This window comes from Eumetopias jubatus, unplaced genomic scaffold, assembly GCF_037043125.1.
Source record: "Eumetopias jubatus isolate StellerSeaLion01/CBP00866 unplaced genomic scaffold, mEumJub1_p1.0 scaffold_6, whole genome shotgun sequence".
Taxonomy (NCBI): Eukaryota; Metazoa; Chordata; class Mammalia; order Carnivora; family Otariidae; genus Eumetopias; species Eumetopias jubatus.
The window spans coordinates 14,306,609-14,327,594 of NW_028274812.1; the positions used below are offsets into that span (position 1 = coordinate 14,306,609).

At 39.6% G+C, this 20,986-nt stretch overlaps 1 protein-coding gene across 1 annotated transcript in view; it reads left to right on the top strand.

Annotated features, from left to right (window-relative positions):
- Positions 1 to 718: 718 nt before the first annotated feature.
- The window catches only part of RGS17 (regulator of G protein signaling 17), a 28,743-nt gene continuing 8,475 nt past the window's right edge, over positions 719 to 20,986 (top strand). The window contains exons 1-3 of the mRNA XM_028103368.2: positions 719 to 843; positions 18,012 to 18,101; positions 20,256 to 20,490. Of these exons, the coding sequence (XP_027959169.1) occupies positions 725 to 843; positions 18,012 to 18,101; positions 20,256 to 20,490 (444 nt within the window). The 5' untranslated portion in view covers positions 719 to 724. The remainder of the gene's footprint in view (positions 844 to 18,011; positions 18,102 to 20,255; positions 20,491 to 20,986) is intronic.

The following is a 20,986-nucleotide window of genomic DNA, read 5'->3' on the forward strand; positions in this document are numbered from 1 at the left end:
TTCCACCAAAGTAATTTCCCTGGATTGGATGACTTTTTATTTTTCCACAATTCTCTACTGAATGAAAACGCATCTGGGGTGGTGGAGGGAAGGGAAGTGTTACCTTTGCAACAGGGACTCCTAACGGCGAAAAACGCACTTTGCCAATATATATGATCAAGATTCGGCCCCTGAAGGGTGAGTCGGATGGAGATGCAATGTCTTAAAAGAAGCTGAAAGAACACCAGAAACAAACTTGATCTTCCTCACAATTTTACATAGTTAGAAACCTTGCAAGCTGATTTGTAAAACTCAGTGAACCTGACTGTAAGTGAACACCAGGGGAGAAACAAGTTACGTACCCCTGCTACAGTCATTTAGACCTGTTCACCAGGGAAAGCGGATGAAATCCTTCTTGAGTAAAGAAAGAAGTTAAACATAGATTTTCCAACCTTGTCTCCTTTACTAACTTGATTTTGATTACGTGACGTCGTTATGATCATTTTATGTAGCAGATAAGGGTGGAAGTTTGTCCCTCAGGTTTTTAAGATAGTCTCCTGAAAAATTTTTGCTGAAAATTTTTAATTTGACTGCTAAAGCTTATTCATTTTTTTTTACCTTCATTTATCTCCCATCCCAATTAAACTATGTTCCCTTCAGCAGAGGCAATGGATCTTTCTTTTAATTTTTTCAGACCTTCTGTTTTCTCTCTTCTTTCAGCCAGTTGGGTGCGAAAGTAGCTGAAATGCGAAAGAGACAGCAATCACAAAATGAAGGAACACCTGCTGTGTCTCAAGGGCCTGGAAACCAGAGACCCAACAACACGTGTTGCTTCTGCTGGTGTTGTTGCTGCAGCTGCTCCTGGTACGTGGCTCTCTCAGTAGGACGTCCCCCCCCACCCCCACCCCCACGCTAGCTGGGGACTAACTAGAGTGAATTTGCAGCTTCCTTCTTACGATCCTGGAAACCTCTCAACCTGTCTCCTTTTCATCCCTTACGAGTAGCAATTATTGGAGACCATCCCTGGGAATAGAATATTTCCCCAGAATCTACATTTAAATTGAGATTAAGGTAAACAGTTGAAAACTTACTTTTTTATCCTGTTTTTCTCCATCCACCCTTCTTAAAGAGACAGGTAAAATGAAGATTAGGGTTATAGTTTGTTTAAGCATAAACAATATTCTCCAATGTTCCGGAAGGTACAAGAACATGAAGATAATATCGAGCAGTACTGTACATCATAGTCGATGTTGTGTTTTAGTTATATGCTGTTTCACAGGATGTTGATCATTCCGTCATGGAGCCACAAAACTATGGGTGGCCCTCTCAGCCACAGATGCCTTATAAAGGACAGAGAAAGAAGTGCCCCAGATCCATGTCCACAGGTCTAAAAGGCCAGGGGCTATGATGGGTATGAAAGCCAAGTCAGTCAACTAAAATCTCCAAACTAAGAGCCAGAGAGCCTGCTTTCCTTGGTGACTTTATCACTGACAGGTTCTGTGACAGCATCCAAAGTTTTAAACTCTGCTTTTTGGTTTCCTCATTGGCAAAATGATAAAGTTGGACAAGCTGATCCCCAAGGTTCTGTCCAATACTAAATGTCCGTGATTCAGGCACCTCAGGAAACCTGCTCCAGTTCCAAATTCCCCAAGTGCCTTCCAGTAAGAAGATCAGCAAGACCTAGAGTCCTAAGATTTATGTGGATGAGATTCCCCAGGGGGATGCTAGATTTAATAGAACTTTCCATAGAACCGTAAGTTTCGGGGTCCTTTAAGATCCAATTCACAAGTGGATCTTCTGGATTAGTAGTGGTCCTCTGGATCTCCCTGATTTACGTCAGAGCTCTGAAGAAAGGCCCAAATACTTGAATGATCTTCTTGTATATGATCTCCTCAGTTTCCTGACATCCTTTGAGGTTACTGGTATGATATGGTGGCATGATATTCTATCATTGTGGCCGAAATAGATGAAACTTGTTATGCTCTAGTGGTAGCCTTGGTGTTCAACAAGCTCTGTCCCTTTTAGGAAACTTCATTTCCAGAAAACCGTCAGACATTTTAGTAATTCGGAAGTTTGAGGTTTTATAAATATCAAAATTGCCTCCCAGACGATGATTCTTTGTTAAGGAAAATCATAAGTGACTCCTTTTCTTTCATTTTTAAGCCTTAACTATTTCAGATGGAGGAAATACTTCACAAAATTTTATGTATTTTTTTTTTTCATTGATCACTCCTAAAGAGATCATCTGTCTCTGGTTTGAATCCATGGAGTAAAGTGTAGTGACTTAATATGGTGGTTTGGAAGTCAGACTGCCTGAGTTCAAATCTTGTCATCATCACTGTCTGACTTTTAACAAGTTACTTAATGTACTCAAATTATAGTAATAAGAATCCCTACTTCATAAGGTTGTTGTAAACATTAAATGAAATAAAACACATACAAGCTGAAAACAGTGCCTGACACATAGTATGCATTTAAGAATTAGCTCAGTGGGGGGCACCTGGGTGGCACAGTCGGTTAAGCGTCCTACTTTTGGTTTCAGCTCAGGTCGTGATCTCAGGGTCGTGAAATTGAGTCCTGCATCAGGCTCTGCACTCAGCACAGAGTCCGCTTGGGATTCTCTCTCCCTTTCCCTCTGCACCCCCACACCCCTGCCTTTGCACACTTTGCACTCTCTCTCTCTCTCGCAGTAGCTCACTGGGTTATAGAACACTTCATATTGGCAAAAATAAAATCTCCTTTATAAAGAGTACCTGGCTTAGAATAATGTATATATATATATATTTGTAAAGATCTGCTTATGGATATAATATAAAAACTAATCTTAGAAAGGAAAGCTATTTTATTTTAGATTCTGTGTAAGACATCGCAAATATATTGTTACAAAGTGTTGAAGATTATATTTCTTTTTCTCATTTGCACTCTGCTATGTTCCAGAAATCAGTATATGATTTTATTTACCTGCTGAAATTTATTTCTGAATTGCTTCAGGATTATAACACCACCAAAACAGATAAGAGTACTGAAGTTTTGTTGCACTATATTCGTTTGCTGTCAAACAGCTATTTGGTGAGATTTGTTTTTTTTCCTCTCCTACGTACGTTTAGTGAGACTTGCTTTTATAAAGTGCGCACTGAATAACAAAACATTCAGCATGAGCTTGTGAGCATCAAACTGTCAAAGAACACAGACTATGGATGGAGAACAAAACAGGTTTTGGGAGCTGCATTAACTCTCCACACCTCTAAAGTGACGCCGATTTGAGCTCAAACACTTGGTGCATTGGATAAGGGCTCTGAGTTCTAGACTCAAGTGTCATTGTCAAGAACTATGTTTGTTAGCAATGAGTCATGGATGCCTGAGTCTAAGCCATAAAACACACATTTTGTAAATTTATAAATGATAAATCATAGGTAATTTATAATGTAAACAACTTGAAAAAAATGAAAGTTAAATCGCCTTAACTATGAATTCTAATTGTGTTATCTCACTGAGAATGAGAATCTCAATACACGCATTTTGAAAATATTTTTATATTTTGAGTTTAAGAAAAAAAATTTAAAACCTTATTAGAGTGGAAAAACAAAAGAAATAAATGTTCTTCAAATTTTCCAGGGTAGGTCAGAGGAGCAGAACAGAAAGAAACACTAAAAAATGTTAATTTGGGGACCAAAATAAAGTTAGAAATCAAAATATGAAGTAACTGTCAGTTGTAAAAAGGAACATTTGTCCTGTAGCTGCTTTCTCCTCCTTTTAAGGAAATAGAATGCTAGGAAAGTAAATTTCTATATCTAGTAATAAATACAAATGCCTCACCCTAGCCTTACACATTATAGGTTTTTTCAACAACATAGTATTTCCCTCAGATTTGCATTTCTCTTTCATATTTCAGTATCAGCTCCTATCCCATATTGAAACTTATTCCTATCTTAATAAAATTACCACTGTGCTTTGGAGGGAGGGGGGATGATACAGAGATTAAGTACAAAACTGCTGAATATTTCCATAGTTTCCTTCCAACATCTAAAAAGTTGGGACTTAATCCATAATGACTTGTTAAGCCCATCTGTTCTCTGTCCCTTTCAAGGAACCACTTCTGTCCCCAAATCAGTCTCTTTCCCTTCTCTCCCCACAGCCTTCCATTTCAAGAGGAGAAAACAAGGGAATGTGGTTTAGAGCATGTGAGCTGTGTAACAGAAATGAATCATGGAGGTCTGAGTTTGGGCCATAAAATGAACCATGTATAAATTTGCAAGTCCTTCTATACGTGGGGCTAAGCTGTTCCTGACCAGGAGGACAGAGAGTTTTGTGAAGACCACTTGTCTAAAGGTTCAAGGTTAATGTTCCTCTGACATCAAGACTCAAACAGAGGTAGTTAACTCTCTGCCCTTTTCTTGGTGAGAATGAAATCTTTGAACGATGTGGGCTCCCCACCAAATTGCCATCTCCAGGACAGTAGGGAGCAGTGAGGACATTCACACACGTGCACTTGAGATGACACGTGTGACGAGGCATCGCAAAGTAGAAACTGCTGTGGGCTCCCAAAAGCAAGGGTCCCCAAGAAGGAGATGGAAAAATAGAGATTTCAAAATTTATGTCAAGCTCAAAGCTAATTTCCAGATTGTCCCACGAGCCCTCTTCCAACATCAGAGGTTATGTTAAAATAACCCAGATTTTTTTTTTCCCCAAAGAAGTCTTTAGGTGCTAATCCATCCCTGTTTTAATTCCTTGTTGTTCCTGGTGGTGTCCTATCGAGCAAGACAGATTTCCATGTTCAACCATAACAAATTAGAACTCAAGAGACTTCAGCTCTCATCTCTCAATCTCTCCAAATGTTCCTATTGACTTCTCATGCCACTTGGTGGGCATGAGGGGATGGCTCCCGGCGAGTCCGGGGCTGGGGGCACAGCCCCGGGGAATGGCTCTGTCTTTAGCTATTTTACATATTAGACTTAGGTATACGCTTTAAAAAAAAAAAAAAAAAGATTCATTTATTTGAGAGAGAGTGGTGGGGGAGGGGCAAAGGAAGAGCAAGACAGAATCTTAAGCAGACTCCACATGGAGCCCAATGCGGGGTTCAATCTCACGACCCTGAGATCACTACCTGAGCAGAAACCAAGAGTCGGACACTTAACTGCGCCACCCAGGCGCCCCAAGCTTTTGGCTGAAAGAAAAATTGGCTTTGTTAAAAAAAACTAATGTCTAGAAAATGCTGTGTCTAATGTTCCAGAGAAGGAAACTGAAGGCTTCCCTGCTCTCATGAAGCTCGTTGGTGTCAGAAGTGAGGCTAAAATACACCTCTCTTAATATCCAGTCCGTTGTTTTGTCCACTTGAAGATGACACTTCCAGACTTTTCATTTCTTGGTTTGATATGAACCATTTCAAAACGTCTTAGTTTTCAAATTGAATTCACAGTCCTCATGCACTACTGTGTACTGCCTATGAGATTTGGCCCACTGCATTGGATATTCTTCATTCTCCTCAGGAGAAATTGTCCCGCAGACTGAAATTAGCTAGCCCTGTGAAAGCTAAAATTCTCTCCCTTTTGGACACATGACTTCCCAGAGTTCCCAGACCATGGGACAGATCCGACTAAGTAAAGGTTCAGCACTTCATCAACATGCTTTCGGCTGCCCCCGCCTCCATTCTTAAGAAGTACCCCCCCCCAGTTTCTGTAATTTAAAACAGTGCAAAAATCATGTCCTATTTTATCCTCTGATGCTGTCACACTTTAGCTATCTGCCAGTGAAAATACTACGACACATGCTTTAAACGCCTAAGGTTATTTTTCAAAAGGGAAAACAAAATCCACATCTGCTCCTTGGTGAAGGAACCACCCCTGGAAATAAATCTGCTGACACTACGCAAGGTGCATCATTTCATCTGCGGCACCAGTGATAAACACTTCGCCTGTCACGCTCAGAGGCTTGATTCATCTCACATGGGAGCGTAAGTTATGTGCCAAGGTCTTCCGAAGTACTTGTAACCAGATCATCACAGGTATCACTTACAAACAGCTCTACGGTTTTGAAACTCATCTCACCGTGGTATGGGTGAATTTCCTCAGTAGTTTCTGTGACTTATATAAACCTAAAACTCAGACAATCAAAAGCCATCGACTAAAATGAACCCCAGTTTTCCAGGCCACATCCACAAAATCAAAAAGTGGACGTGAGGACCATGAACCTTCTGTACTGCCACACATTTGTTAATTCTCTCATTTACAGTTTATTAACATTTATGTCTCCTATTGCCTGATACAGTTGTACTTCATTGGCTTTCACCAGATTCTCCCTGCCTCTGCATCGACAGAAAAAGTTGAATCCAGAGAGGTCACCCTCTAGAAAGCTTGGTATTCAAGCTGTCTCTGCCAAGTCTGTGTTATACATGTATGACCAGAGGGCCATCTATCGGAAACTGCCAGAATTAGAATGCCTTGATCCTTTTCCATCGAAGGCATACCATTGGTACTCTTTCTGACTCTGTATTTACTATACAGTTTTTTGAGTATCCCATGGTGGTATTTAGATCATCAATGGATGGAAAGATGGATGTGCCTAAAACAAAGTAACAGATGAAAATGTTATGCCCAGTCTCAGAAGAATAGAAAGAATGAGCCAGAGAAGGGCTGGAGAAAGAAAGTTAAAACTAATTCAAGTCAGAAGGAGGCAAGGGGCAGCTTAGAAGGAAAGGCAGCTCACAGCCAGCTGATTCAGTGCGGAACCAGGAATTGTCCTGCTGCATGCTGGAGTCAACTATGGCATGATAGCCCTGAGGTGTGGAGTATAAGAAGGAGAGTGTGTGGTGTGAGGAGCCTGGTAAGGAATCTGAGCTATAGGAGGATCCGGAGAGGCAGAGAAGGGGAAAGTCAGATGGCATAAGCCTCACAGAATGTGGAAGAGGAGTGCCAGCCCCCACCTTGCCCTGTGGGGAGTGTGGGAGGAGCTGCCTGAGAGACACCTTCAGAGAGCTGGGTGCCAGGTAGGGTCAGAGCAGGAACATGGACTATAGGAGGCTGAGAACACAGGAAGTGTGCTTGCCATGGAAAGGGAGTTCCAAAGAAACAAGGAGTATCCTCAGAGTGGAAGAGAGAGAGGAGCCTCACTCTAGCAAAGAAGCCCAGAGGCTGATAGGAGGAAAGATACTGTAGGTATAGGGGTTGAGAGTGTGTTCTGGGACAGGGCCCTGCATGGGCACATGAGCGGGGTACACTGGCCTGGAGATCCCAGTTGACTTCAGATCATTTCAGGGTCAGACTCAGAGAGCCTCTCTCGAATCTCTGCTGACTCACTATCTGTGGTGATGTGGTGAGGGCCACCTGGGTCTGGATGGGCCAGGGTGTGGCAGACGTCTAAGATGACCTTGGCATTGAGCTGGTGCTCTTCATACCCATGACCATGCCTCCCTCTACCCTGAACAAAGCTCAACACAGGGAGGGCCAGTTTGACTCCCCAACTCACTCTACTGGTTTTCATATTAGTGATTCTCCTTCTGTTTAACATGTATTTCTGTTTTGGGGGTTAATACCTTTAAAATTTATTATGTGGATCTTATAGTTGAATTCATAAAAGTTCATATCGGTCAGTTGGCACTGGACGTTCCTGTAAACATAAACTAAAGTTTCATACTTTAAAATAGTCAAAAATAAGTTAGCTATTAACATATTGACACATAGTAGGTGTTTAATTAATACTAAGGTGTTAAATGGATGACTGAATTTGGATTTTCTATTTGAGTCCAACTTTATAAAAATATGAAATATGAAAATTTGTGTCTCAAAAATTAGTTTAAAAAATAACAGGCATATTCTGTCTGGCCTTTGTATAATTGTGTGGCAAATGATGCTTATTAGGCACCAGATTTCTTCTCATGCACCATCTTCCTTCATTCTCCCTTGTGTGTATGCGCACACGCGTGTGTGTGTGTGTGTGTGTGTGTGTGGTGTTAGCAATAATAGTAATATATAGTAGCACTAGCAGTAATTAGTAGTAGAGAGGGCCGAAGGTTCTGGGGGGAGAGCACTAAAATCTCCTTAGTGTTTCTGGGGTATAAAGTCAAGAAGGACAAAATAGAAGACTGAAGAGATAGGCAGTGACAAGCAATAAAATGCCTTTAGTGCTGTATTAAGGAATAAGGACTTCCTACTGCTTTGGATGTAAGAAGGGACTGAAGATTATTAAATGAGACAAAGCCCATTGTATGTTTTAAGTCTGTCCTTCTGGAGGCAGTGGGAAGTATGTGGGAGGACAAGACAAAAAACAAGGAGAATTTTAGGAGGTTTTGTAATAGCCTCAGTAAGAGATGTTGGGGGCCCCAAATAAAACAATGATAAAAGGAATGGAGAGATTACCGATTCAAGAGACACTGGATGTACAGTCAAGAATTTGCAATAGATGAGGAAGAGGAGGGGAGGATACCGCCATGTTGCTTGCTCCCGTGGCCAGGTTGATGGCGGCCCCATGAAATGAGAGGACACGGCCGTAGGAGGTTGTTTAGGGCAGGACAGGTGGTGAGCTGGACTTGCTCTGTTGAAGGCACCCAAGAGTTAGCTGCGGAATGAAGCTGTGAGCTAAGGACGGACACCTCAGGAAATTCCAACGTTGAGAGAGAAAGCAGTGCCAGTGCCTCATACATGGAATGCAGAGAAGAGACAGTCTGAGGGGTAACACGAAACACAGTCCTGGCACAGAAGCCATGAGAAGGGCTTCACAAAGAAGGGAATGACCGACGTTGCCAGGACCCAGCCCACCAGGGAGGTCCCAGTGCGGTAAGAATCGTAGGACATCTTGTCATCTGCCCAGCTGGAAGCTTCTCGGTGAGCTCTGGGAGAATCAAGCTTCTCTTTAAAGTGCCCAACGAGGGGGCGCCTGGGTGGCATAGTCGGTTGAGCATCTTCCAACTCTTGGTTTCGGTTCAGGTCATGGTCTCAGGTTCATGATCTCAGGGTTGTGAGATCGAGCCCCGCATTGGGCTCCACTCTCAGTGCAGAGTCTGCTTAGGATTCTGTCTCTCCCTCTGCTTCTGCCCCGCCCCCCAAGTAAGTAAACAAATCTTAAATAAATAAATAAAGCGCGCAAGGAGGAAGAATTTAGAGAGAAAAGCTGCCCATGGTGAAAATAAGTGCACCCCTCCTCAAACACTGTGAGGCACCCCGATCTCGGGTGAAGGTTCAATCTGAGGAAAGGTGGAGTTCCCTTCTTGATTTAATCAAAGCAAAATTATTCAACTTCTAAAGCATTGAGAAATTCAGCCCTTTAAATTCCAGGCCAAATTCATTAACAATATAAGAACTTCCCCTCCAGCATCCCCAAGTCAATAACAATATCAAGCATACAGTTAGGACATTTTTGCTACCCCTACCCTATCTAGAAAATGTAGTCGTTGATACATCTGATTGAAATAAGTATTAACTCTTTATTTTTTTTTCTTATTAAAACTATTATTTCTTTTAGGCCTGGCTTACTTTTTCAAGGTTTAGGCGCAATAGACCTATGAAAATATGCCTGCTATTTTAGGACATCATTCAGGAATTACTTGTTCCTTGTCAGATACAACAATAAAATCCACTTCTTCGGAATATGAAGTTTATTATGATATTATTAAGTATGATAAATCTGCGTAATTGGGTTGTAGAAATATTGTAACTTCCAATGCTATAAAATTTGTATCTTTGTATCAGATGTCAAAAATACTATATATCAGTGTACACCTGGGAGCATGGGTTCCTAAGTAGAAAGCAAATTTCTACCATTGCTAATTTTTCTATAAAGCACCATAGCTTATTTAAAAGTACAGGACCATTTTAATCACCTAATTCCATAAGTAATGGCAGAATAATAATTCCATGTGTTTTATTCTAAACAGATGTCGTCTTGCCATATTTAAAGACTATATACAAATTCTAACACATCTTCCTCATATAAATAGCCTACTTACAAGAGACAGCATGGGGTAGGGAAGAAACAGCAACACTGGCATTAGGCCTGAATGTGTCCTTGTTCCATGACCTATAACTGTGAAATGTTCGGCAAGTGACTCAATCTTTCTGAGCCTCTGTATCTTCATCTGTAAGATGTTACTAATAACATTCATAAGTCAGTGAGTTTACATTTCAGTACGTTCTACGTCCTGAATATCCCTTATTGATAGCTATTTCTTCTGCCCCCCAACCCCCCACGAGTTTTGGTCTGCAAGGAAATTACCAGATTTTGTAGGATTTGACCACTCTATGCTCACATGTTGTCAGTGAATGTAACAGAACCCTTTCCTGCATTTTCTATCCCTGGCCCTTTCTCCCGAACTGTCACATTCACCTGCACAGGTACAACTCAGCATTCCTGGAGCACGCACCACACTGCCATAGGAGTCCCAGACAGCTGTATGTTCATTCTATTCAGGGACTCAGTTTCTCCACAGATCAGGATTATTGCTTTCAATCCTAATTGTTCTCAGGGATGCTTCCCGCCTCCTCCCATACATGTTCACACACACAGGAACTAGAACATAGAAGGCGAGGGGTGCATGGGGGGACAGATAGTGACCAGCTATCAGATGTCTTTCTGAGTATCAACTGCTAGAGTCCTAACTCTTTCGCTCTGCTTTGGATGATAGGCACATGAGTTAACCAAAACCAGAAGCCTGAGCTCCAGCTTAACTGATGCATTTAAAGACTTAGATGACTGCTTGCCATTTTAATAACAGTGTCTACTAACTAAATAGAAGTCCATTTGGCCTTTTCAGATCCAAGATATTTGCTTTCCCACAAAAGCATCAACTTACTTAATTATGGCTTACAGGAAAAATTACAGTGGGTTGAAGGAAGAACTTAAAATAGGATTTCAGTCAACCTGAGAACTGAAATAGAAGATTCTGATGATTGGCGTGTATTACATAAAGTACATCTAAATATTCAATCCTGTACTTCTCTTAATTTTAAGGGGGAGAAAAAAAGAAACCCTGTTTATTTATTTATTTTTTTTATTTATTCGAGAGAGAGAGAGAATGAAAGATAGAGAGCACGAGAGGGAAGAGGGTCAGAGGGAGAAGCAGACACCCTGCTGAGCAGGGAGCCCGATGTGGGACTCGATCCCGGGATTCCAGGATCATGACCTGAGCCGAAGGCAGTCACTTAACCAACTGAGCCACCCAGGCGCCCAGAAACCTTGTTTATGCCAAATAAAAAACTTTGGTTATTTAACTAAAAATAAGCTTTACATAATGGATCCAGATTTTAACTATGTAATAACTTGTTAGCAGTTGGCCTTCTAAATCAAATGTGTCGATGAACTAAAATACATAGCTTGGAGTTTGAAATAAAAATGTTATACCCATGGAAAAGGGGAACCTTTGAAACCCGTCTTTTCAAACAGAAGCATGTGTAGAGAGAAATTGGTAGCAAAGAAAGGATGAGTAGATAAAGAGATTTGTCTTCAGTTTCCATGCATCAAAAGAAGAAATGATTGCTTACATATAACCCAAACTGGAATGAAAATCGTTTGGAGAATCTATTCTCAAAATGGCTCTTTTAAAGAGTTCTCAATAAAAAAAAAAAAAAAAAAATTCTTATCTGCTAGATAGAAACCTTGTCAGATTAATTTGTTTTAAGAACATATGACTTATGGGGTGCCTGGGTGGCTCAGTCGGTTAAGCGTCTGCTTTCAGCTCAAGTCACGATCCCAGGGTCCTGGGATCAAATCCCACGTGGGGCAAAAAGCCTGCTTCTCTCTCTCCCTCTGCTGCTCCCCCTGCTTGCACTCTCTCTCTCTCTGTCAAATAAATAAAATCTTAAAAAAAAAAAAGAACATATGACTTAAGTTCCATATTACCCCAGCAAGAGACATCAGAGTTCGAACAACTTATTACTGGAAAGGATAACTATAATGTTAATAGGATTAGGCTTGCCTTTTTTTAAAGACTAAATTATTCCTAAGTCAAATGACTTAGGGCTGGGGACTATCCAGAACATTTTCTAAATACCAAAAAGGAAAAATGGGTGCAATTATGCGCACCTCCTGAGATTAAAAGTATCCCCTTCGAGTTTGATTATTTCACTCACAGAAAAACTGAATGAGTCTTCTCCAATTCCTTAGAAAGATATAATTATCAAACCTCCACACACATAAAAATAGATATTTTTCCAAATAAGGGTAATTACTCCCAGAAACTTTTTCAGTTTTCTTTTATTCAGATTTGATTTAAAAGGATATTTATAAAGGCAACACAGCCATCTAGTGGACAGATTTTTAACAGTGGATTATTTTATTTTGGAGAGGTTTAAGTTTATGAAATAAAAACATAAGCCAAATAAAATACTTGTTTTATGACACATGATTCTATTTCTCATATATCATATGATTATCACACATGATTACCAAAAGCAGGGGGAATATTTTGGGGGACAATGTTTTGTTTTGTTTTGTTTTTTTAGACAAGCATTGTATCACATTTCCAGACACAAATTTCTAGCCACCATTCCCATCCCCACATACCCCATTCAAAACCGAGCTGTTTTTCCAAAATGTATACAAAAAAACTGACGAGGTCGAAGTCAGAGGCTTGACGATAACTGATTTGTGAGAAATTATGGATGGCCTATGGTTACTGCCCCACCTTCTGGTGCCTTTTCTCTTCCATTTGTCGTTTTTTCTAAGCAATGTATCAGTGCCATTCTCCTTTCTGCATTCCCTTCTCAGTTACTCTGCTGATGGGAGCAAGTTGTACTTCCCAGGAGGTTCTCGGCAGTAGCAACACCTGATCCAGTCATGAGTAGCGTCCTCTCTTCTCTTCCTCATTTAGGCTTTGCCGTCAAAATCCTCTGTACCACTCCTTCCTGGTCATCTCAAATTCCAGGGAATTGAGAAATTGCTCCTTGCCAGTATCTACTGTATATTCAGCCCTCTGGGCAGTAACTCCTATAGCCCGATAGTCATGGGACAATGCCAAGAGAGAAGGCATTTGCACGCAGTCAACTGGTTTGTCCTAAGAGGTTTCCCTCTTCCAACATTGAAGAGCAATCAATCTTTGTAAATAACTAAAAAGCTAAAAAAAGATCACAATTAATTCTTTTATATAAAGAGAAGTGGCATTGAGTAGTGAAGATGAACATGAGACCGGAAGTCAGAAGATGGGAGTTCAAGGCCAGCCCCGATAATGGTTTAATTGTGGGAATGGTGTAGATCAACCTCGGGGACTGTGTCCTCTAAAATAAAATGGGAATGATGAATAACAAATCCCCTGCTTACCTCACAGGACTGTGGTGAGGAAGAAGTAGTAAGGTAATGTATGAGGAAGGGTTTTACAATAATGGCAGAGTGTAAGGCTTTATTTCCTCAAGTTGAAATTAAAAGGTCTTTGGTAAACTTGGAATTGTCATTTCAATATGTGACTAATTTGCCCTTACATTTAATTAAGCATGTGTAATAATTTGCCTTTTTGTCTCAAGTTTTTAGTCTTTGCTTTGCAACCTTGTGTAGTGGGTCTTAACATTATCCCCTGTATGAGAGGAGGAAAATAAAGCAATAAAAGCAAAAGTCATCATAAAGGAGGTATATTGTACTTTTGGAGAGCACCTCATTGTCTTCTTGGCCTGTTACATAAGCACACCTCACTGTCTATTCTAATGTATCACTCCCACCCTGAAACATCTGATCGGCCCATTTTGACCTACATTTATATCATGCCTTTTTATGACTCCCAGCCTCTTATATGTGATTTCCCCCCCTCTGCTTGGAATTCCCTTTGTCCCAGTCTTATCTGAAACACCTGCCTTCATTGTTCAGTTTAATCATTACCTCCTCTGCAAAGCCTCTCTCAATTCTCTCATGCAAAAGTGTAGACACTGTAACTACCTAAGAAACATTATATGCATACCACTATTTTAGCTCTCATTGCAGTGCTGTGTGATGCTTATTTACCAGTCAGAGCTGTTCAGTTTCAGAGGCTCTGTCATATTCATCTTGAATTTCCAACCCAGGCAACATTGAATGAACCAGGTGTCTCATACATATTTATAAATTGTTGTTGACTTCTAAATAAAGCTGTAGTATTATTTTACCATGGTATTTTTACTGGGGGAAAAAAATGAAACATTTAAAGAATAAACTACCAATTCTTTTTCAGAGCCTGAAGGATGTTGATTCCATTTTTGCACTGGAAAATTTGAGGTAGAAGCTGTTAAATAAAAAAAGAAAAACTGATATACTGTGAGAATTTTAAAATACTGAATAGTATCTGTCTTTACCAATGACAGTGGATCTTTCTTGAGCCTTGATGTCATAGTGAATTAAATGCAAGCATCCTATTGATTCCACAGCTGAGATTTTGTGTAAATTTATGTGGTTTTGTGATCGGCCTCCATCCTAGAGTTACCATGGCTACTGCAAAGTTTTCATCTTATTTGCAGCCATTTCAAGGGCTCTCCCTAAGAACCAGTTGTTTTTCCTATAAAAGTAGACTGTCTTCCCAAAATAGGCCCCACACACATCCATGATGATGAATCAGTAGGTAAACTCTGTAACGGGCAGCAGGTAATGTTTTCCCCACCCTACTCATCCAGCTCAAAAAATTCACCCACACACAAGGAAAGCATATTTCCTTATTTTCTGAAATGTATCAAATGTATTTCTCCCTTCTCAAAGTCACCAATCTATAAAATGTCTAATGGGGTTTTAAATGCTTATTTTCGTATACTTAGCCTAGATTATTGGCACTGTCTTCTATAAAATACTTAAGCTTTGATCAAGACTCCCACAGTGAGCATTATACATGCATTCTGCTCTCTTTATGGCTTTAGTTGCTTAAAAAGCAGAAATGTTAGTTAAGAATGTTACAAACATTGTAAAAGTGAAAAAAACATGTCTCCACATGACTACTCCTGACTGTTAAACTTGGTTTACTTTTAGAGCTTTTCTCAAGCACATGAACTATGTATATGTTGATTTAGAGCAAATATTTCCTGTCATTTATTACCTTAAAAAAAAAAAACTCCACTATATTACTTAGATCAAGACCAGCTGAAACTTAGTCATTCCTAAGACATAGATGGCAAGCAGTCTAGTACCAACTCTGTTATCATTTTATCCATATCTCTTCATCTTCAAGTAGCATTATTAGCAGTTCTTCATAACTGGAACTTTGAAACCAATTTTTTAAGGATGGTAGTAAAGGAAAGTTAATTAAAAGGACCCTTGACAATTGCTGAAAGTCCATTTCTTTCTACAGGGCAATATTTAATCCAATATTAGATCAAGAAACAAAGTAAACACTGAACAGCTAAGCAATTATTGAATATCTGTTATAAGCAGTTTTAGTACAAATGTGTGTCCATATTTTACCATCTGTAGAAATGAAAGATATAAACACAACCCAATATTTCATGGTGATCACTCTAATATGGTGGCATTTGGGATGTTTGCAAATATCACAGAAACAGATATAAGAGCCAGAATTCATGTTCAGAAACTTGTGAATCACGCATGTGGATTCCAGATTTGTTACTCTACAGCAAAGACACAATGGAGAACAAAATTTTTTTTTCTAAGATATTGCCTAAAGTGAAGTATAGCTACATTTGTGTGGCTGTGGAAATGGAACAGAAATAAATTCTCAAGGAGTTAATTATTTAATCAGTGAAAGCAAGCTCATTATCTGGCCTTTTTATGGTACCTTACCATGTGTGTGCACATACACATACAAGCTCAGTAAAGATTGGCAGAATGAGTATTAATATCCTATTTAAATACGATCTCTCCAGAATTTACAAAAATTTTGCACATTTTATATATTTGGCATCATGAATTTCTCCCAGGAAATTTCACAGGATATTGTCAATATGTATTCCTGCCTCCTCCCACCCACTTTCCCATAATTACTGGAAAGATATCAAATTCCAGAAAAGCACTCCTACTCAAAGATACTTTGAGAGAGTAATGGATCTCCTCTCAAACACATGCCTGACAGAAGTGTGTTGCTACATGGAGGGCTGAGGGTTCTGGACTGCCTTGAGCTGCAGACATATTCACAGAATCCACATGCAGAGACATAAACAACCACGCTGCTCTCTCTGAATCCCACCTCACTGTTTTCCCCGTGGCTACCCCACACTGAAGGCATGGAGGGTTCTAACCCTGGAACTGCTGCCTTTCTGCAGAGCACTAGTCAGTTTGCTAGGTGTTTAACAATCAGCGTTTCTGCTTCCCAGAATCTTTTGAGCCACACCACTTTTGCAATTCCCACTGAGTTCTCTTTTCTCCCGTAGTCCACTTTCCCAAGTAGATTTTCCTACCTGATCTCTTTCAGTTGCAGATTGGCTCCTCCTCCTTAGACTCTTCCCTTTCCAGCATTCTCTCTATCCTTACCCTTGCCCATGAGAATCAAAGAATGAATTAATGTTTGGGCGCCTGGGTGGCTCAGTCGGTTAAGTGTCCGACTCTTGCTTTTGGCTCAGGTCATGATCTCATGGGTTGTGAGATTGAGCCCCATGCCGGGCTCTGCACTCAGCACGGAGTCTGCTTGAGGATTCTCTCCCTCTGCTCCTCCTCCACCACCAGCACCCCCCCCGCCGTTCATTCTCTCTCTCTCAAATAAATAAATCTTTAAAAAAAATGAATTAATGAGCCAATGTCTCCACTTCCATTACCAAGCTTCTCAGATTTAAGAACAGTGGCTTGTTGGAATCCTTGTCATACTAAACCCCCTTCCATTTGCCACAACCTTCTTTGGTGCCCCTTTTCTGCATTCACACAAGTAGTATGTTGCCTTAATGCCTATGAGAGAGCATGGTTTTTAATAGGTACTCAATAAAGATTACAGATGTGCATGACAGAATTGGATTCACATTCCAATCATACAACATATTCCGTGTCCGACGTCGGGCGAACCTACTAGACAGCTCTGTGGCTCAGTTTGCTCATCTATAAAACGGAGATAATAAAATTAGGAAAGGACGGTACCTGACACATAATAGGTACTGGGAAATAATAGTTTCCATTTCCCCTTGTTGAACAAATGAATGTCTGACAAATGAAAGACATGTTATCCGGACTTTTGCTCTCTGACAGGCTCCAGTGAAGCTTCTTGGCTTCTAGACCAAGGGATCAGTTTGCTAATTCAGTAGCTTGACTTTTCAAGGCCATTGAGCCATCCCAACCACCCTGCTTCTTAGTATCACCCATAACCTCCCTCATTACACCTCGTTTACACCTAGAACCTTGGGTGTTCCACCCTCTCGTGCTGCTCAGCAGAAGTCTCCCTGAATCAGACAATTCTTGTTCTGGGTTACTAAAGCCCATGGGATTATCCTAGCTCTTGCAGGATTCTTGCAATCCTGCAGAATTTTCAAATTTACATCCTAGAGACACAGAGACGCCTCCGATCCAGTGGTCCTCCCCAAATCCTCACAGTGGCTGGCCTGTCCCTCCCAAGACATTGAAGACTGACTAAGCGGGAGGAAAGGGCAAAGACAAAAATATAAATCCCGTAGTTCAAACTTGAGTGGATGGAGGAGTGATGGTATCAGGGACAGAACACCCAGGATGCAGAAAATGATGATGTGAATTTAGCAAATTTTGTTTCAGAATCTGAAACATCTTATCTTTTTAGCTATCAATGGGAGAAAATAAATGGAAAACAAGCTATGAATAGAACTAACCAAAAGTCAAAATGACATTACTCCAAAGAGTAACATACTGATGCATATCAAATACTAAAGCACATAATCATGTGAAGTATCTGGGAGATTTTAAGTAATTCAAATTATTAAGGATGAAGTCAGAATGTATAACAGTATCCATTTTTGAGATTATTCATTATTTTATTAAGTAATCATTTTCATTTCTTTAGTGAACATAGGCTTCCCCATCATTTTTAAATGGTGTCACTCTTTGTGCACATATATATATATATATATATATATATATATTCTCACATAGTTGAGAATAAAATTCTTCTGTGAAATAGTTTCCTGCAATTTTTTTTCTTTTCTTTAAGTAATTGGTTTTCCCGAGACAAAATAAAGTGTTATACTACCTTGCAGCCTCACTGTTAGGAATGAAGAAAGAGGGGAAAATGCGGGAAGACCCACACATACCACAAAAATGGAGAGTATCCAAGTCCTAGAGGAATGGTAAGTGTGCTTCACCTTGTAATCGTGTCTTGTGTTTGTATACCGGTTACATCTACTCAGTGCTGGAGTATTAGCTCTTGTGTCCTGGTACTGCTCAAAATGGTTTTGTGAAATGAATGTATTCTCAGTCTGGGAGATCTTATTTGTGATGGCAATTGCTTTTCATCAATTTTTCTATTACCTATGTTAAGCTATCAGGTAAAACGCTGCCTGAGTTTCTCTCTTTCAAAAAGTAATGACTGTTAAGGTGAATTAGCCCCTGATTGCCCTAATTCTTCTCTTTCCTGTGAATGTTTTTTCTAAGCTTTTCTCTTTATCAGGGAAGAGTCTAGAACACATAAAAAACAAACAAACAAAAAAGATTACATAATTACCTAAGTTGGTTGGTCAGAAAGGGCACCCAGATGGTCCCTGGTCCCATTTCCATCAGAACAGACTCTAACCAGGTATTTTCTCCAAAATGAACATCAAGTTCTCATTGCAGTATCTACAAAATAAAATTAAAATACAAGTAGATTACTTGTATAATTAAAGGTGCTTTCTTTTTCTGCTTCCTATGAAAAGATTTTAATGTTGGTGCCTCATAGTAATTTTTCCACCTTTAAAATTTTTTAAATGAACGAGGAAGTTCAGACATTTTGGATTAGTAACAAATCTATTTAAAATGCTTGGTCAAAAAAATAAGAAAAGATAAAATACAAGTACTTCTTGGACCAAATGTATTTTGGGTTGGAAAATTCTTTTTTTTTCCTTTCCCTTTTTTTAAAAGTTTTTATTTAAATTCCAGTTAACATACAGTATAATATTAGTTTTAGGTGTATAATATACTGATTCAACACTTCCATACAACACTCTGTGCTCATCACGACAAGTGCACTCCTTCATCCCCATCACCTGTTTCACCCCTCCCCCCACCCACCTCCCTTCTGGTAACCATCAGTTTGCTTTCTATAGTTAAGAGTCTGTTTCTTGGTTTACCCCTCTCTTTCTTTTTTTTCCCTTTGCTCATTTGTTTTGTTTCTTAAATTCCCTATATAAGTGAAATCATATGGTGTTTCTTTCTCTAACTTATTTCAATTTGCATAATACTCTCTAGTTCCATCCATGTCATTGCTGAGTAATATTCCATTGTATATATATATATATGGGCTTCCTTATCCATTCATCAAGCGACGGACACTTGGGTTTTTTCCATAATTTGGCTATTATAGATAATGCTGCTATAAACATTGGGGTGCATGTATCCCTTTGAATTAGTGTTTTTGTATTCTTTGTGTAAATACCTAGTAGTGCAATTGCTGGATCGTAGGGTAGTTCTATTGTTAACTTTTTGAGGAGGTTGGAAAATTCTTAAATAAACCAATGGATAGGAAAGCAAGATCTGGATCAATTTAACCATAAGAATCTCCAAGCTTCTCTTTTCCATTTCTTTGAAGTATAACCAAAGGGAGTAATAACTGGCGGTTTCTGAATGAACATAGTCCCTGAAAACTTGAATATAAATATGTAGAAAGTCCTCAGTGTCATTATAAAGGCCCCGAGATTTTTAGCTCTAATAATTCCATTCATGGGTAATACTTCATTCATAGTATTTAATAGAGTAATACTAGAGCTTAGGAAAATATGTGACAAGTGTGTACAATGTATTCTTATTTTAGACCCAGTGACAAATGAAAAAGTAGCTAACAGAGAGGAAAAGAGAAACTGCACCTTATGGCTTTAAAGTTAAACTCTACATCAAAAAATATAAACAAAGAAATTAAAATCTACACCAGAAGCAAACAAAAATTTCAGTTTGCCCTTCAAATTAATGCATAGGGTGTCTTTTTCAATTTGCAATACAGTGTTAAGGTTTGAACATGTCTGGGCTTCATTATGAATTTATGATGACCATGTGCATAGTGTGTATAACCCCTTGCTATTCGAATGCTTTGCTCCCTAACACACACCTGTGCCTAAACAAATTTTTCTTAATATCCAGAAATAACTAGGCTAGTAGTCCTGGCAGATACTTACCAGATCAGGCTAAACAAATTATCAGTGACCACTAGATGGCAGCAAGTGAATAGCAATTTCTATCTTTTCTCCCCTACCTGGACTAAGTATTCTGAGGTCAGAGTTGCCTTTGATAATGGCCCAATTCTGTCTTTGCAGCCAAAACCCCACTTCAGATGAAGTCTTGTCCTGGTCTCAAAATTTTGACAAGATGATGAAGGCCCCAGCAGGAAGAAACCTTTTCAGAGAGTTTCTCCGAACAGAATACAGTGAAGAGAACCTACTTTTCTGGCTTGCCTGTGAAGACTTAAAGAAAGAGCAGAACAAAAAAGTCATTGAAGAAAAGGCCAGAATGATCTATGAAGATTACATTTCTATACTATCACCAAAAGAGGTAAAAATCTGGAAAATATTAATGTGGGCTTCCTAAGACCAAGGATAAACGCAAAGGGACCTCTGTCCACATTGGGTAATGCATGGGGTATGGACAGGCTTGAAGGCTTCCCTGGGCAGATAATTTAGATTTCACTCTGACAGTCTACTTGAACACAGGTTTGAAGGCTAGGTTTCCCCATTATGCTTTGATCATTTATCTCTCGCTGAATCGTGGGGTAGGCTACTTGCTTTTCAGAACTAACATTACAAAGCCTATTAAATACAATTTGCTTAATACGGTGACTTACGCTAAAGAGGAAAAGAAGAATTTACTGTGGGGCAGTGTTTCTCAAAGTGTGGTCCCCAGATCTCCTGTCTGAGAATCACCTGGAGCATTTGTTTGAAAAGCAAATTCTTGAGGCCTACCCAAGACTTCTAAATCTGAATTTTTAGAAATAGAGCCCAGGAATCTGGACTTTTAACAAGCTTTCCATGTACATACTAGTTTGAAAACC